General features: G+C 37.4%; 1 protein-coding gene across 1 annotated transcript in view; it reads right to left on the bottom strand.

The window, feature by feature from the left end:
- The window catches only part of LOC113072634 (A-kinase anchor protein 6-like), a gene marked incomplete at its 3' end in the record, with an annotated part of 81,517 nt that overhangs the window by 14,130 nt on the left and 47,883 nt on the right, over positions 1 to 19,504 (bottom strand). The window contains exons 7-8 of the mRNA XM_026245618.1: positions 13,923 to 14,053; positions 10,817 to 10,937 (exon numbers count right to left, since the gene is read on the bottom strand). Of these exons, the coding sequence (XP_026101403.1) occupies positions 10,817 to 10,937; positions 13,923 to 14,053 (252 nt within the window). The remainder of the gene's footprint in view (positions 1 to 10,816; positions 10,938 to 13,922; positions 14,054 to 19,504) is intronic.

Genomic DNA, 19,504 nt, shown 5'->3' on the forward strand with positions numbered 1-19,504 from the left:
CTGCACTGAGCTCTTCTCTGACCTGAGTTAAAGAGACAGTTCAGACAGAATTCTACATTTGTGTATTCATTGATGACTCACTCAATATATATACTGAGTTGTTTTTTTATTTTTTTGGTCACACTTTATTTTAAGGTCCAATTCCCACTATTAACTAACCATTAACTATGATTTTTGCCTCAATTAACTTCTAATTTACTGCTTATTAATAGTTTATAAGGTAGTTGTTAAGTTTAGGGTATTGGGTAGGATTATGAATGCCATGCATTATACGTACTTTATAAGCACTAATAAACAGCCAATATGTTAATAATAGACATGCTAATAAGCAACTAGTTATTAGTGAGAATTGAACCCTATACTAAAGTGTTACCATTTTTTTTTTAGCTAGCAGAATCTTGACACTTTCTTCCATATAAACTGAAAAACTGAAAAAGGCAATGTAGTAGAATAAACAAAGTCCATATGAGATACATAGTTTTTTTTTTTTTTACTTTCTATTCATCAAAGAATAAAAAAAATAAGAATAATACAGCATTTCACAATATTACTGTTTCTTTTCTTAACAAATTTGACTGTATTTTGATCAAATAAATAAAGCCATGGTGAACTTCTTATAATTAATTTAAGTATATTTCAATAGTAAATTATGAAATAGAAGAAAATGGAAAACAAAAATCTTCTGTGTAAAAACAGACTAAGAAAGAGAAATGAGTGAAGATGTGGGTGCGAATAGTAAAACATTCCAAGTCTAGTCCAGATTATTCCAGCACTGCAGTGTCAAAAACTAGCTACAAAGCACTTGTGATATCAATGTCTTATTAAAAAATAACAAGTTTTACAATATTTACAAATAGATAAAAATAGAGCATAATGTAAAATGTACACCCCGGTCCTTCAAAGTGATGGATGATGATTATTTACTGCACAACCTCTGCTGCCCACCTGGCCACGTCTCCAACAACTCACCAGGTTTAAACACGGGGAAACCTGGTGGAATTTGAGAGCCAGGATTTTTCAAGAATAATAGATCACCGCTCCATTAACTGGTATCTTTCTCTCATTTCACATATCAGAGAAAAACACAAACAAACACAGTACAGCCTATATCTGAGGAGCCGAGAAACGTGAGACCTTGTAAAGAGTGAGAGCCACAGGACTGGCACATTATTTATTACACAACCCTGGTAAAGTGACGCTGGAGAAACAGACTCCTTCAGACGGCTCGTGTAGTGTCTGTCCTCCTCTCGTATTCTCTTTTTCCCTGTCTGTCCCTGTCTATTTCGTCCTCACTTGCTGTCTCTCTCATGTGTCTCTTCAGCTGTTCTTACACCTCCTGTCATCCCTCCGTTTCTCCCTTTCTTTCTCCAGGTGTCTCCTCCTTCTCCTCTACCCCTCCTTTCAATAATTCATTGGGTGTGAGGACTGTATGGCTGTCTCTCCTGACAAACCACATTTCCCTGTTCACAGGCGTCTTGCGGCTCTGCATCGAGTCGTCATGTTGCGCATTAATCTGGTCAGAATGAGTGGCTCTAACAGATTCGGAGAAGGGAGTGGCTGGCTTTGTTCTAGTCTAGTGTTGATTGTCAGAGAGGGAGGGGTGGTCTCCCTGCAGCTCTTTGACCAGGGCCACAGCCTGATCTCTAGCAGGCTTGTTGCATCTCTCCCCTGTGGAATGTCTCTCGCTTTTTTAATGTTCGTTCACATCATTAGCAGCCATCTGGCACATACACACACGGGGAGAAAAAAGAGAGAGAGAGAGAGATAGACAGACAGAAAGAAAGAAAGAAAGAAAGAAAGAAAGAAAAAAAGAAAGAAAGAAAGAAAGAAAGTGAACATTGAAAAAACTAATAAATATAAAGGAAGAAAAAATCTATTGAAGAGAGCAAGACAAAAAACGAGGAAGGAAAAGAAAAATGAAGGAAATGTAAGTAATGTGAAATAGGGCAAAAAAAGAAAGAATAATGAATTGAGGATGGATGGATGGATGGAAGAAAAGATGGAAGAAAAAAGATATGTAGCATAAAAAGAAAGGAGTGGAAGGAAGAGAAAATAACAAAGATAACAAAAATAAAAAGGAAGGAAGAGAAAATAGGACAAAAAGAATAAAAGGAAGGAAGGAAGGAAGGAAGGATGGATGGATGGAATAATAGAATTGGAACATTGGATGAAAAATCCGAAATTGCAAAGAAGGAGAATGGATGAAATAAGCCAGAGAAACAAGGAAGGAAATGAAAATAAAGGAATAAGGATGAAAGGAAAGAAAGAGGGAAGGAAGGGAAAAAAGGACAAAAAGAAGATTTATAGGAAGGAAGGAATGGTGTAGCAGGGTGAAGAAAGAATAAGAAGGAAGTAAGGAGTGAAAACAGTAAGCCGTAAGAAATAAAATAAAAGAAAGGAAATGAAACCAGGAAAAATAAAAGAAAGAAAAAAGAAACAAAAGGTTGTAGAGTGTGAAAGAGCTAAGGACAGAGAGAGGGAGAAAAAGAGTGAGAGCTTCAACACTGGGCCCTCTGTGTTGAGATCCTGGCACCATCACACACACACACACACACACACACACTGGCTCTGGCTGGATGTGAGAGCGATTGATATTGAATGAGAAGGTGAGAGGAGATCAGAGTGAGCTGGTGAAGCGTGTGCTGGGTCAGCCAGCTCTCACTTATCAATACACTGATAACTAAACATCAATGACACCTCTCATCTCCAGCTAAACTCCTGCTCAAATATACTAGCTGTCTGCCAACATCTCAAGCCTGAGCACTTTCTCTCTCTCTCTCTCAGGCCGGGGATTTTTTTCCTCCTCAATAAACAGTCACTTTTTCACCTGCCAAAACTGTGCAAACCATTGCATGTACTGTATTCTATTCTTTTTTTTATTTTTTATTTTTTTACAAAAGTACAGTAAAACAGTAATACTGTTAAATATTACAGTTTAATATAACAGTCTTTATTTGAATATTTTTCATATTTCATTCGTATGATGCAAAGCTAAATTTTCAGCATCATTACTCCAGTCTTCAGTGCCACATGATCTTACAGAAATCATTCTAATATGCTGATTTTCTGCTTATTATCAATGTTGAAAACAGCTGTGCTGCTTCAGATTTTGCTTCACTTGTTAATAAATAGAATGTTCAAAAGAACAGCATTTATTTGAAATATAAACATTTGGTAACATTATAAATCTCTTTAGTCACTTTTGATCAACTGCATGCATCCTTGCTCAACACAAGTGTCCATTTCTTTAAAAAAATCTCAAATAAAATCTTACTGAGCCCAAACTTTTGTATATTCATGCACTCTGCAACAGTGTTTTCCAAACTCTATATATGAATCTATTCAGAAGCTTTTCAGATAGAGTCGCTATCAGAGAGAGAGAGAGGAAGAGGAGGGGGATTTATTTACCCAATAGAAAACATACCAGAAACCAGAGCACAGCTGAAATGCAAGAGCACAAGAATAACGAGCACAATGCAATCAAATTTAGCAAATGTCCATTAGTGATTACCTACATTAGCACATACTTACTGAGGCTACTGCGTGTGTATACAGTGCTGTGTGAAAATGCTGTTATGTGTACGTCTGTGGGTAATGACGCATGCAGGTGCACCCAACAGTATCACCACCATATTCAGCACACACCATCACTTGTTGAGGTCTTTGGAATAGTCATTATATAGTTATTATTAATAGTTATTTCTTTGGTGTATTTGTGTGGGAGCTGAGCTGTGTTCTAAACCTAAGTGAGATGCCTATTTATACAGCATTTCTAAGAAGTGCACTGCAAACATGAACACTTCTAAAAAAAGCATATTTGACTGAAGCTCAAATGTAGTTCAGGCAGACCAGGCTGTGACAGCCAACATCAGCTGACGCTAAGCTGATTGTAACTGTTCCCACTACAATTAAATGAGATATAGAAGTTAATCCGTACTCACAATTGCCTTAGTCTGACACACAGATATGCTCTTACCCTCCTCCATCCCCAACTCCTCCTTATACAGGCACATGATCACTTAAAGTCTTGTCCACGGAAGTTATCTATCAGCTAATCGTTGCTAAGTCTTGTACAGTCTCATTTACAGATCTGTATCTGTATCGCTTCTGCATGGAATTTTATATCTGCTGCATATAAAAAAAATTATTGTAATTGATAGGCTTCGGGGTTTGCCTGTGGACAGCTCAGAATCTGAACACTTCAGAGTAAAGCCTGCCGCAAAAATAATGTCCAGGACCTCCATAATAATCTTAATCAAACAGAATGGTCCCGACTGAACTAAAAACAAATACAAAAGTAAACCATTTTCAGTAACTGAAATAAAGCTGGAATAAAAAATAAAAAATCTCATCTGTAGCAACGAAGTTCAAATTGAAGCACTAAAATTACTAAAATAAAAATAAAAATCTATATAGAAATGTTTTAAAAATGAATTAAGCACATAACAACATTTAAATCTGAAACTGAAAACTGAAAACATAAAAATAAAGGAAAACTCAAAATATTAAGTTTTTGCTCAATCTAAAATCAGAGTCCTGAAGCAAAACCATTTGGGAAGCATGGGAAAAATCATGCCTTGGACAGCAGCTGACCATGTATACTGGAAATATACAGGAAAGCAGCTCTTTAGGTTATGGAAGAGAGCTCTGGAGTGTGTGGGAGAGAAAATTAAAGACAGAGAGACAAAGGAGAAAGTGTAAAAGCAAGAGAGGGAGGGAGGGACGAGGGAGAGACACACATGAGAAGGCGCTGTGATGCTGTGATTCCCATTAAATACCACCTGCTCCGGCTCTATAAAGCAGCAATGTGTCACACTCACACACACACACACACACACACACACACACACACACACACAGATGCCTGCTCTACTGCCTTCACACTCCTGACACAGAGCAACACATCAACAAAAATCCCTGTACTTTATCACAAAGCAAATAACATAAATCGAGAAGAATTCCTGACCCTCCTAACAACAGAAACCCACCTGCATTTGAGTGAATCTCACAAAACCTGTTAAGAACATGTCTGAATCAAAACGGAATAAGAAAAAAATTATAATGTAATAAAAAATTATATTGCTTGTCATTAACATTCAAAATAAGCTTTATTTTACTTGACATTAATAATTTTTGTATATATATATATATTTGAATATATCTATTTTTATATATCAATTTTTTACATAAAGTTATATATATTTAATTAAAGTTAGAATATATGCACACCTGTATTTATTATAATATTATTTATAATAAATAAATAAATAACATTACAATAAATACATAATATATTTATGATAATATTATTCTAAATAAATAAATAACATTATAATAAATACATAATATATTATGTATATAAACATGGTATTTCATGGTATTTCAATGTCTGACTGACATGCAGCAAACAAAAGATGAGAAACTGCATGGTAAATGGACTGCATTTATGTAGCGCTTTTAACAGACCCATGGACATCCAAAGCACTTTACAAATCGCCTCACATTCACCCGTTCACACAACTCATTCATACAGGTTAATTGGTTGAAAGTGCTAAAAACACATCAATGGTTGTTTTAAGAAAGGGAACAGACAACATGGAGAATTTGTGTGATTTCTTGTGACAGTCGGTCATACCTGAGATAAATGGTCAGTCAAGTTGTATCTCAAAGGTTATGTACAGACACGAATACTGCAGTATTGCTTACTGCATAGTGAGCAAGATAAATAAATGACCTACTACTACTACTAATACTACTATGCAGTATGTAGCAAAAAAAAAAAAAAAAAAATTTAAAACATCAGAATGTGACACTGATGCCAAAAGAGCAACTACGTTGCATGTTAATGCCATCGACTCTTAAATTATTCTGGATTTTTTTATCTACTTTTATTGTTAATATTTATTGATTTATTGCTTATTTTTATCAACTAGTCAATTTTGTTGGCCGTGTTCACAATGTAATGAACATTTTGCAAACTGTGCTATAAACTCCTAATAATACTGTACTCTTTACAAAAATAAGAAAATTTATATGCTCCACTTTAAACATATTTATTATACAGTAACTGTAAAAACGATTGTTGGAGTATTTAGAAGGAAATATTATGTCAGTCTTTCTGCTTCAAAATGTAATGTTTAATTCAATGTGATACTTTTATTTTAAAACTTAGTAGCACATATATATATATATATATATATATATATATATATATATATATATATATATATATATATATATATATATATATATTGCACAGATACTATTCAAACTGAACTGAACCGAGATGGACGATGACAAAAAAAAAAAAATCCTTTAACTGGTAATTGTGTTTACTATTGTCCATTTGCATTGACACACTATTTTCCTATTTTGATACTGTAAAGCTGCTTTGACAAAATCTGCATTGTTAAAAGCGCTATATAAATAAAGGTGACTTGACTTGACTTAATATAAATAAAAGGTTATATTCAAGTTCAAGTTCAAGTTCCATTTATTTCTAAAGCACATTTAATAATGACCACGAACCGACCAAAGTGCTGTATAATAATTACTAAGTAACACAAAATCACTAACAATTAGAGACAATAAAAATAAGATAAAATTACATGTTAAAAGCAGAGACAAACAAATTAGTTTTTAGACTAGATTTAAACTCAGATAAAGTGGAAGTCATTTTAATTTGGTTCAGGAGATTATTCCACAGAGTGGGGCCACCACCTTCAAAGGCTCTGTTGCATCTTGTTTTCAAGTAGGAAGTAGAGGAAAATAAAGTAGGTGCTAGAACAGATCCCTGAGGAACACCACAGGTTAAATTGCCTAAAGAGGAAGTGAAGTTTCCTATTTTAACTGAGAAAGTTCAGTTTGCAAGCAAAGATTTAGACCAATTTAACCCCTCGCTCCCCAGACCCACATAAGACTCCAAGCGAAGATTAGAATTTCATGGTCAACAGTGTTGAATATGACATAATCACCAAAATCAGTAGCCATTATAATATCATTACAAACTTTTACAAGGGCAGTTTCAGTACTGTGCAGTACCAAATAAATCTTCATAAAGTGCACATGTAGGATTTCAGAAAGACTGTACAGAAGAATTGAATACTGAATTTATAACAGAAAAAAAGAACTCTAGGATTGTGATGATTTTTTCGATCAGATTAGAAAAATAGAAAGACTTTGCTTTCTTGACAGCTCTGATATAAAGATAAACGGTCCTTAAATATATTAAAAGATATTTGCAGTTTGTCTTTTTTTCCATTCTTTCCACTTTCTTACATGATGAAATAACATTTACTATATTCAGCCATACAGTGTTTAAAAATTCAAAATGTCATTCGACATCTAGATCAAATACTAAAAACTCAAAGCATACAGAAGAGCTTACTTCATTGTAGTGCTCAATAAAGGCCTAGCAGAACAGTGGTGAATAAACTCAGGTTTGTTTTGTATCAGAGGCAGTTTAATGAGGGATTGCAGGAAGAGACATATTGAATATGGTAGGAAAATGATCAGAAATTAGAGATTTGATCACTTCAGTATCAATTATAGATTATCAATTATAATAAAAGTAATAAATATAATAAATCAACTTTAATAATATAAAAAAAATCTAAATTATAATATAAATTAATAAAACAAATTTTTCATTTAGTTAACATGGTTATTTATGACCGTATATACATATATTTCTAAAACACAACATAATATAATGCATGAAATAACTTATATTTTGTTTATAAATATATGATTTTATATTTTATGTATTATGCCAATTTTCTAGGAAATCCATCCACTTTGCCTTATGGAGTCTGAAGTTTCACTAATAAATCATGTATTAATAAATAAATAATCTTTCTTTAACTCAGAAATTACACATTGCATGCTAGCAACATAAAACATCTTAGTTTTTAAAATGTAACTTAATTTATCATACTGAAAATCAAATATCAAGTCAAGTGTATTGAATTATGGGATACAGTAATCCATGCAGAGTAATTTGAGTGTATACGGCACATTTTGAGAGATGTAATAGGTCATACACATTTTATGTATACAGAAACTACATAATGCACACAGCAAAAAGAGTACATTACACTAAGAAAGAGCAGAAAACTGGCTGATCTTTCCTCAGTTCTCTCTTACTGTAAGATATGACTAATGGTGGGGTCAGTGTGCCCAATGAGCGGGAAGATTAGTTCTGACCTTGAACATGACCTCCGCAGGTTTTGAGGGGAGAGGAAGAGGGAGGAGGAAGAGGGGGCCGTCGGCATGCCGTTATTGCTCTAATCATTAGGGGTTGTTTCCAGTCTGAAGCCTGGGGGGGGGGGGGCGGTGTTTGGGGGTGGTGTGGTTATTAATTTTCATTTCTTTATGATTCACAATCTGCTCTTTTGAAATATGTCATATGCTCTGAGCAATCGGAGGATGACAAGTGTCGGAATCAGTTCGGTAAAGAAGCCTAAATGAGTCTGATTTACGGTCTCTGCCTCCCGGCAAGTCTGGCTTTCTGCCTCCCTCCCTTTTTACGATAAACTCCCCCAGTCCTGGCCCCGGCTCAGTCTACACGTGTACCCCTCTCCCAATCAATCCCACATAGAGTCCTGATAACGTGCCACAGGAGAACCCCACAAAAAAAGCTGATAACCAACATGGAGGCCCAGTACATATTTATTAGGGCAGGTGTGAATGCAATCAATACGGAGGAGCAAAATCAGTTTGTTTTAATCATGAACAAACATATTGACCTAACACAATACAGGCCACTTTATCTGGGACTAATAAAAATTCATGGACTGTAAACAGGGTGAGGTACTATCTCTGCTTTGCACTCTTTCTCTTTCCCTCTCACGTTTCTCTGAAATGAACTTCTACTGAAATGTGTTAAAATGACTGAGTGAGTCTGGCTGTAGAACGTGTGACAGCAGGACAGAGATTGAAATGGAAGACAATCTAATCGCCGGCTCGCAGTATTGTAATATTCAGACATGGTTTCGCTAAATTGGTTTAAGAGAATCAAAAGTCAAGGCTCATTTGAAATATTACTGATAAATCTATAATTTAACATTCTGCATTATATGCTTCCAGTTTAAGATAAGAAAGAAAAAAATACAATTATAGATGATTTAGAAGACAATTTCTTATTTAAAGTGGCTAACAGTACATTAGGGACAGTCTCCCTGGAGCAAACTGAACAGGATGAAGCAGTCTGTCTACATTGAATGGCAAACAATGAGAACAATTTCAGCCAATCACATCAATAACTAAAACTGCTGAACATCTCATGACATTCTTGTACAGTACTCGCAAAACCTGTATGACTATCTTTATTTCTTTTAACACAAATACAATTTTTATTTTGCTTGACACAATCTTTCTTAAAATGCAGAATTTGTGCTTGTTACCATATTCAGAGACTTCAGTATACAACTATACTGAAATGTATTAATGATGCAACTCGTCATGATCAAACACTGGATTTAATACTAGCATAAAATTAAGATTATTTTAAGAGTTTCCAAATTCACCTGGATCATATTTTGAATATAATTTCAAGGTGTTATTTGTAACTTTTGCAGCTAGGTATGCTAGGACACAGTGTAAGAGTCTTTCCCAAGAGCACAATGGTGACCAGGTCATGAATTGTAATTTCTAGTGGTGAACCTACAACCTTTTGGATGTTTAACCACTGAGACACCACATCCTGTTTGACATTTCCACTAAATTTAGGAATAGTTCACCCACAAATTAAAATTCTGTCCTCATTTACTCACCATCATGACGTTTCAGTTTTATATGACTTACTTTCTTCTGCTGAACAGTTTTGCCCAGCATACAGTAATCTTTCTCATAAAGTAAAATGAGGCTCCAAAACACTACCATAAGCAGCAGTGGTGGGGGAATGCAAATTACATCATCAGATTATTTTTTTCAAGTAATTAAAGTAAAGTTACCTTGCTTTCCATTTATTACACTGACGCCTCTCCTGTCCCCGTATTGAGAGAAATTGTTTGTGAGGTGCAGAGGCAGATGTACTTCCTTCAGCCTGAGGTGAAAGGGCCTTTAAAGGTTTTTTTTTTTTTTTAATTAAATAACAAATAAGCAATCCCAGTCCAGCTGACAAAAAGGAATGCAATGGTAACATAATGGATTACTTTCCATAAAAAGTAAATAAGTAACGCAATTAGTTATTTTTTATGGAGCAACACGTTATTGTAGTGCATTACTTTTAAAATAAACTTTCCCCATATTCAAAATTACAAACATCAACTCAATAAGAAGTTAAATTGAATAATTAAAGAGTTACAGTTGTCATTCAACACATTTTGATGTGAGCTTTACCTGAGGTTTAACTTTTTTTAGTTTTTCTGTTTCTAAGCAATCAGAAGACTTTGCAGTCCTTACTTTTATGGACTACATACAACACTGAAAAAAAAAAACTGGTATAGAAACCTTTTTCGCTCATTTTTCATCACAAAGAAATGTCAAGTAGCACTGAATTAAACATGGAATTGAAATGACATTTTCTTATTTACAACCTCGAAAATATCTTTTAGAGTGTACTTTCATGATACTTGGGATTTTTGGAGCTTGAAAGCCCTGGTTCCTATTACGAAAAAGAGCAAAATATCTTATTTTGTGCTGCATTGAAGAAAAGGACTATAATCAATTCTGAAATGAAACTATTCCTTTAATTTGTTGCCTTTTCTATAGCAACTTCCTGTTGTGCATGTCTATCATAGATCCAATATGCTAGCACGTATTTAGTCAGAGTCAAATGTAGTTGGCAACTTTAAATGCAGAAACACCCATTTACCTTATACAGGTGATGCTGCTGTTCCTCTGACATCATCAGATCATGGCTGTCCGTCACAATGGATTCCATGTCCATCAGCCAATCCCAGAGCTCCTGGTACTCCGTCTCAAACTCTGACAGGCTGAAGGAAAAAAAGAAAAATGAGACAGGCAGAAAGAAGTTCACAGCTTCTCCAGCTCAGGTGAGGTCTGGAGAGACGGAGTACGGACATATTTGACCGAGTGAATATTTGACAAGCGGAGGTAATTACACTAGCCCGTTAGCGGGCAGTGCGACATGGGTATGTGAAGTGTGAAAAGAGTCGGCAAGCACGAGGGATCTTTAACATGCGCTCTGAGTGACTGCTCGTGAGGCAGTACGTCTTAATTAAACATGACTTCACCTCCCTCTTGCTCAATGCTTCCGTCAGCTCAACGGTGAAGTGCATTCAATATGTTTAACAGCACTGGGATGATTGTATGTGCATACATTTACACTATATCTGCACACTCATAACAGAACATCACCACACGCCCACAAACAAACATATTAGCGTCTGAGCTTTGCTTAGATTTGCGTCTCAGCAGGAGGGGCGCATGTTTAGAAACATTAGTCGGAAAATTGTTTGGAATTCGCACTGCTTTTAAACGCTTTGACAGTTATGTCAAACTAGCACCGTCTCGCTTTCTCAAGTGGTCCTGTTGTCCCTGAAGAAGAAAAACTATGAATGAGATTACACAAATAACGATCAAAAAAAGGATGCAAGAGAAAAATCAACCTTTCCTTTTTATTTCAGTTCAGCGCAGACACAAAAGAAACAGGAATGCGCTATTGAACGCTAGCACGTAGGAAATTTCAACAAGGATAGAGCTGCGAATTAGCATTTCCAAGCAGGCGCTGATTAAACAAAACGACATTGGGGAGTGCGTGAACATTTGAGCCGTGTTTGTACGCAAGACATTGATCAGAACAAAACGGCAAAGACAGCAAATTAGAAGCAGCCAGACGTGTGCGGCGGAAGTGTGAAGACTCCCTCAGGCACTGCGTTCTTCGACTGATATTAAAACTCAATATGCTGTTTGTGAGTTAAACAGCATCTTTCTGTATTCTTGCATACCGTATTGTTTTCTATATTCGTTTTTCCCCTCGCTAACATAAATCTAAATGCTTGTAAAACAAGCTCTCGGGGCATCCAAACAACATTAACGACGAATAACGAAAAACAAGTAGGAGAAAAAATGTAAGATCCATTTAGCAAACGTGCATCAAGGGATATAGTTCTGTCAGCATCATTTTCTCCTGCTTGCTTTGGTTTGTGAGCAGAACTATTGTACATGCTTTTATATAATTCATTAAGTCAATTCACAAATCATTTGTCCGTAGTTTTCCACAGTAATAATGATAATAATAATTTATTAATTCCTCTGAATGACAGGTAACAAATCATGGTTTGATGGCTGGTTTAAATCTGGTTTAAAAAAAAAAAGTTCAACATGCCTAAATTATTTATACATTTACAATGTTAGTTTCACTTCAAACTAAAAATATTTCAACACAGAGTAGAAACTCATCAGGGCACTTTATGCTCTGTTTTAAAAAAAAAATTCTTATTCCTTTCTATGCTTTTCTGAAACTTGAAAGGTTTTGTGAGATTCATCCACCTGTACACCAGATCTCGCACATGGAGTGGTTTTGTCGCCAAACATCAGCCGTTAGCCACTTGACACGGGCTCCTCCGAGTCAGCGTTGCACTGACACTCCTGTGAGACAGAAATGGATGCCTCTCCATCTATTTCTTTTCAAATCCGTTTAATGTCACCGTGCCCCCCACTCAGCACTGCGCCACCTTTCCAAGAGGAGGGGAGGTGGTCTAATTCATCACTGTTCACCCTGAGCCTCACTGGGAAAGGTTGGCTTGCTGTATTGACAACCCTCACATCTCATTCGAAGTGACAGTTTTATAGAAAGAGCTCTTTAATTTATGGTGCTAATCCCTGGCGCCTAATGCGGGGACTTAACATCTCCTTTTCACCACTGCCTGTTGTGTTTCCCTCGTCTCTTCTCTCCTGGAGAGGGCTTTTGATTCCTGAATGGCAGGCGTCCCGTTTCTATCAGGTGTGAGGGGATGCTGGGAGCCGCAGTGGTGGGCATCAGCCCTTGATGAATCCGGCGAGCTGGAGAGAGGCATCGGAGGCCATCGAAATCGACAGCACCTCCCTTAAGACATAATTCCATGCAAAGGTAAGGGCCAAAGAGTCAAAACAATGAATCCTTGAGCAGGCAGCTCATCATTAAAATTCAAAGGATCATTATTTATTTATTTTTTTCACTGCAAAATAAATCATTACGACGAGAAGCTTAAAAGGATTAAAACGATGTTTGATTCAAAGCCAAGCCAAGGAGTCTGATCCGGACTCTATGGTTAACATTCAGGACTTCACTGGGCCAGGAGAGAGAGAGGAGAAGATAGAGAACTAATGGACCACCAAAAAACAGCATTAGTTATTTTAGGAAAGAAAAAAAAAGATCATTCAAGTCTGTAACTAATCACATGTGGAACCATTAAGTAGATTTAGAGAAAAGTTACTTCAAGTCCTCAAAATAAACCTAATAAACAGTATTGATCAAACAGCAAGATACAAAATATTAAAATATACTTCAGGAAATTATTGGCTTTCTAAGTCAGCATCATAATTCTCATGGAAGCCCTTAAGTGAAGGATTAGAAATGCTCTACACAACAACTCCACGTATCATACAAATCAGGCATTTCATACCAAGTGCATGGAAGACATTAAATTAATGTCATGATGAAATATTTACTAAATTCGAAGGTCAAAATACTGAAGCATTAGACTACATTTTTACCCGCTCCCAAGTGATTTCAATACAGTGATGAACGACACTCTAGTATTAATATACATTTTATTGATTCTTTTCACTACTTAATGTATTTATGATCAACATGTCTTTCACTTTGCCCATTTTTCACTGAATTATTCACTGTGCATTATTGGATTGCATTCTCTATATTGGACAGATTTGATGCTGCCATACAATATGACCAAAAATGGGTTTCCAAATGAAGCTGCTCATCAGGTTTGCTGCAGTCACATTTCTCCTCGTACCTGTTAGACTTGGACATCAGGGTGAAGTCTACGCTTCTGCTGTTGGAGCGGTACTGTTGACTTTTAAGTTTCACTCTCATCTGATCCAGAACATCTTTCTGTGCCTCTCGATGGCTCTGCTGGACCTCCACCTGCTGACACCAAAAACAAACAGAGAGAAAGACTCAGAATAGAAATGATCTCAGCAACCTCAATTACCACGGTGTCATTGATCCAAATCCAAGAACTATTAAAAAACAATAAGCTAGAAGAACCTGCAAAACTATTAAACTAATTCAGACTTCTAGCATTTAGCTGAATCAATACAGCAGCAATAAAGAGTGGCGCTTGAAACTGGCATCGTTCCATTTCAGAAAAGAGTGTGTTGGTTTTCAGCAGTGATTAGGAAGCACTTGTACATGCTTTTCAAATCAAATGGAAAAAAATATGTATTTCTCCTCGGTGCTTGAGAAAATTGGCTACATTGGCTTGACGGAGATCAGTTATTGTTCAAAATATGAGGCGATGAATGAGCAAGCCAATAAAATCTCCAACAGACGGCTTTGATTTTTTGCTCATTTCTCAACACTTTATGAAGCGCCGGCTTCACATTCTCCACCGAGCGCTTGGCGCCTGCTCGGCAGATGCCTCTGGAAAGGTCAGACGATTCCATGAATGTAAACTGCGTCTCAATCAAAGCTACCCTTGATAATAAACAAGAAAATCAACAGAAAGATGTGTCGCTTTTTCATTCCATTTATTGCGCAGGCATCAAATGCTGGGGCTCGGGCGCTTTGCTCATTTGGGAGGAATGAAATGAACCTAACTAGGAGCTCTAGAAAATTAGCGGCGCGAGCGCACAAAATTCTCCTCTCCCTCCTCGGAGGAATTTGCTTTCATTTGCCTTCATTTTTGATTCACTTGGCTGGTTCGCCGACACCACGTCAGGATCCTAATTACTCAATCCCACTGGAGCTTACACACACACAATAATAACCAATGCCCACCTCCGACAAAAGCAATTTCTCCAAGCCACCTTGAACCTAAGGACGGCTCGGCCCAGCACGCCACTTCGGTTTTGAGCCGAGGACACTGTCATGATGGAGATTCTCCTCTCTTGTTGCTTGAATGGCTGGTTGTGGGTAAAATGCATTTGCATTGATCTTGCAGAATTACCTATCTGTATTAAAAACACAGAGCTGAAATGCATTCGAAATCTATAAAGGCATATGCATCTGAGCTCCTGCAAGATGCGGCTCCCATGGGTGAATACGAAAAACATCAATATCAAGCACATACTGTAACCCTACATTCATCAACAGGCTATTGATGAGCATTTGTCTCATCGTTTCATAATGTACACAGAGCCAGTTCCCACAATGCAATCACTGCTTTAGATAAAGGCTAAGCTTTCAAAATCTCAAGGCAGACAATGTCAACCAAAGAAAATCACATGTAAGCCCCTGACTTAAAAGCAAAGCATTGTTTAATTAATTTTTCTATGGGAAGGATTGCCCCCACTTCACCGCTCTCGGCTACCCGCATAACCTCTGTATGAACACATGTGGTAAATAACCCCCTTGATCCTGCACACCACGGTTCCTCCTCCCGGCCCGTTTAAAGATATCCTTATTCAGATATGTAAAACATTACATTTGTACATTTCTGATGAAAATAAAGGGTGCTTGCTCATCTGAAACTTGCCACTGCAATGTAAAAATGGTTGCCAGTGCATGCTAAATAGATGTTTACTGGGTGGAGTCCACCCTCTCGTGATATTCTTGTTTTATCATCCAATTGCTTAGAAAAATAATACCACACTCTCTTGAACAAGCAGCGTGATTTGAGGTGTCCTTCATGTCTGTAGCACAAATGGGACACTAAATAAGAACAATAGCACAACAGCCACGGCAAACACCACTAAAAAAGCTCTCTTTTTAACTGCCTAATACCAAAGAGATATAATAATGAGAACAAAAAAAGTACCCTAACCCTAACATTAACAGTAAAATATTAAAGGCCAGTCAGACAAAGCATGAACAAACCGGACAGATTTGCCTTAGTAAGCTAAACAGGGCTTCTAAAAATCTGCAGATTGTGATTAAAAATCATGCAGTAGAGGAAAATAATCACAGACATGATCATCCTTGAGCTTTGAGGCACATGTGTTTCACATCGAACAGGAGGGTGAAATTCATCGGGATCAAATATAATCCAAACAGAATTGAGTAACGCTCTTCTGTTGCTTCATGTGCAATGAAAAAACAGAGTGAGAGATAGAGAGAGGGAGAGACGGATGGGAAGACGATTCATGTGGCAGCAGTGCAAACAGGACAGAGTTTCATTGAAACTCTGTCCTGCTGGGGAATGAAGTTTCAATGAAACTCTGTCCTGTTTGCACTGTTTGCACTGCTGCCACATGAATCGTCTTCCCATCCGTCTCTCCCTCTCTCTATCTCTCACTCTGTTTTTTCATTGCAGCTGGGGAATGAAGAGAAAAATGTGACTCTAGCGTGCAGTACGAGAAAAAACAAAAAAACAGGTGAACTGCTGGACAGGGGCCGATGGATACCTCCTAAATTCGACATTTAAGCTATGTGACAAAACACAGGGGTCGCTCATTTCTTTATCATCTGCTCTGAATGCGAGGAGCGCTGTGGCGAGATTGAAAACGGTGGGAAGTCTCCCGCCACCCCGGCCCCCCCAGCGACCGGTGTTCAAAACAACCAGAACATACATCGGCCCGTTTGAAATGTCTCCCATCAGGTCTGTCCTGATGTACAGAGGCAGCATCGGAGGCGAGCGGCACACACGCAGGCATGCTCGGAAAATTAATTCAGTCGGGAGTTGTGTGGGGTCGAGACGGCAGCTGTAAATGGCCGAGGGTTCTATCAAAGCAGCTCATAAATTTACTAATACGCCTGCAAAGCTTCACCTTCACAAACTCCACACGCATCTGGAAAAAGCTGTTGTATACAGTGTAAAAAAGAAAAGAAAAGAACACCAAATTCCTCAATTGTCATTGTATTTCTTTCAAGTGTTTTCACTTTCACGAGCAGGAAAAACAATGTTCTTCTATTCCTGACGGCTGGCTTCTTTTCTGCGTCTTACTCCTCGGAAAAGTTACGAGAGGAGATTATTTTTCAGGAGAGCGGGCCTCTGAGGAGCTGTAGGAGGCATGAAACTCATTTGGAAACTATTACTTTCAAATCACTAGTCATAAAGGCTAGATTTAATGTGTGGTGGGGTCTTCCCACATGAATCACGTAACTTTATATGTGTAGCTCAAAATAATGACGATTATTACAGTGTTGTCAGACAGAAGTAGCTCTCATTTGTTCACGCTTATCTGTCTATTGCAGCTAACCAGCTGCTGATACAAACCCATTCATTTGCAGTTGTTTGACTGCTTGGTCAAATAAATTGGATTATGTATGCACTAAAACACATGGGGTCATATTTCTATGACTATCTATACTGTCACCAGAATAGATGCCACCGTAGGTGCAAGATGAATTGGTTGGGCTTTATCAAATGAGCACTTCGCAACATGCAAAATGTGTTACATACTCTTCTAGATACAAACTACCTTTAACTTAAGGTAGGTAAAATCCCATTCATTTTCTCCTTTGAGAATCTGAGAGAAATTGAGGCTGTTAAGTCATGTTGCATTCCTCTACTCTGTGGAAGCAAGTTAAAAGAGTCACGTTTATAAGTCCAACTCCTGGTGCACTTCTCTTAAGGAATAATCCTAAAAAGAGATCAACCCATCACAGAGGCTGTCGTTAAACAGAAATAGTGACAAAAGAGGTCAGCAGATTTCTCACCACTAGAAGCAATGCAAATAATCATATACTGCCAGTCTAAGTTCATTTTCAAGTCGTGGCCTAATGGTTAGAGAGTTGGACTTGCAATCGAAAGGTTGTGAGTTCGAGTCCCGGGCCGGCAGGAATTGTGGGTGGGGGGAGTGCATGTACAGTTCTCTCTCCACCTTCAATACCACGACTTAGATGCCCTTGAGCAAGGCACTGAACCCCCAACTGCTCCCTGGGCGCTGCAGCATAAATGGCTGCCCACTGCTCAGGGTGTGTGTTCACAGTGTGTGTGTGTGTGTGTGTTCACTGCTCTGTGTGTGTGCACTTCGGATGGGTTAAATGCAGAGCACGAATTCTGAGTATGGGTCACCATACTTGGCTGAATGTCACGTCACTTTCACATTTCAAAATATTTTGCAAAAATCAAATAAGTTTTTTTTATATACTTAAAAGTTTGGAGTCAGTAAGACTTGTATTGTTTAAAAAAGGAAGACTTTTATGTTCACTAAGACTGCATTCATTTAATCAAAAATACAGAAAAATCAATCAACTCTTTTATATTTGAATTTATTTTAAACATTTATTTCTGTGATGGTTAAGCTGAATTTTCAACATCATTACTCCAGTCTTCAGCGTCACATGATTCACTGAATAAGTAGTTATTTTTGTTTTACTAAATCTTTAGACATTGTTGCTTCAGATAAAATGTTATGATATATATATTAGAACATGTTGGTTTAGTTCAGTGGCTCAGAACTCTTATTGAAGAATATTCTGAAATGCCAAAGGAGAAAATAAATGGGAAAAATACTTCTGAGATCAAGAGAGCTGGAAAAGTGTGTGTCATTCAAATACAGCTCCAATACTCAAATCGAGAGGAAAAAAGTTTTTTCAAAGGTTGCATTTCATATCTGAAATCAGCAATAAACCAAACAGATACTTACTAACTGGAATTACCCTAAAACAAGCACAAAAGAGGTGATGCCTCTAACAAAGGCGTCTGGCTCTTTTACCTGGAAGCCGGACCTTCCATTCATTTCATTCCATTTCCACTTCACCCCTTCATCTTTGTATGAGTGGACCGTCTCCTCTGTTCGCCCCACTAGACATGCCAGTTGTCAGTGTTGCTCAAGCTGCTGAGAATGAATGATTTCTGGTAGCATTAAATCTCTGTATGTGTGAACGGCCCTGTGTACTGTCTCTGTTAAATGTCAAATATCCTTTAATGCACCATCATTTCTTTAGACAGCATTTTAATGATCTATTTTTAAAAAGCCCTCACTCTAAATCTAATTGATAAGGTCAAAATAAATTTTTAATTGGTAATAAGGGATGACTTACATTTAGCTTAAAGCAAAACAACTCTTTTGACCTTGACATGGAAGTGAGCTTTTGTCCTCGTGAAACGCAGCAGGCCTTTACCTGCATATGCTGTCGCCCCTTTAAGAAATACCTTTGAAAGCTTTAGCTCCTGCAACATTTATCAGGGCGTGAAATTAGCAATTGCTAGAAGCCAAATTGCTACTTCTTATTTAATGTTGTTGCTGAAAGGTGGCATTTAATCGCTGATCCTTGCTTCCATGAAGTCTAAGCACCCCGAGACACGTGCAGGAAAAGGCGCGGGGGTCTGAAACAATGTTCATGTTATGGATTAGTCAGGCAGGGGGTCGTATTGATCGGGTGATCATTTTCAATCTAATAGAGACCATCTATGCTTTAATATGGTCTTGCTTTGCTTTAGCTTTGCCATGCATGACAAGCAATCACACCAGGTGTGTGTCAAGAATG

The sequence above is a fragment of the Carassius auratus genome, unplaced genomic scaffold, assembly GCF_003368295.1.
Source record: "Carassius auratus strain Wakin unplaced genomic scaffold, ASM336829v1 scaf_tig00009713, whole genome shotgun sequence".
NCBI classification, from domain to species: domain Eukaryota; kingdom Metazoa; phylum Chordata; class Actinopteri; order Cypriniformes; family Cyprinidae; genus Carassius; species Carassius auratus.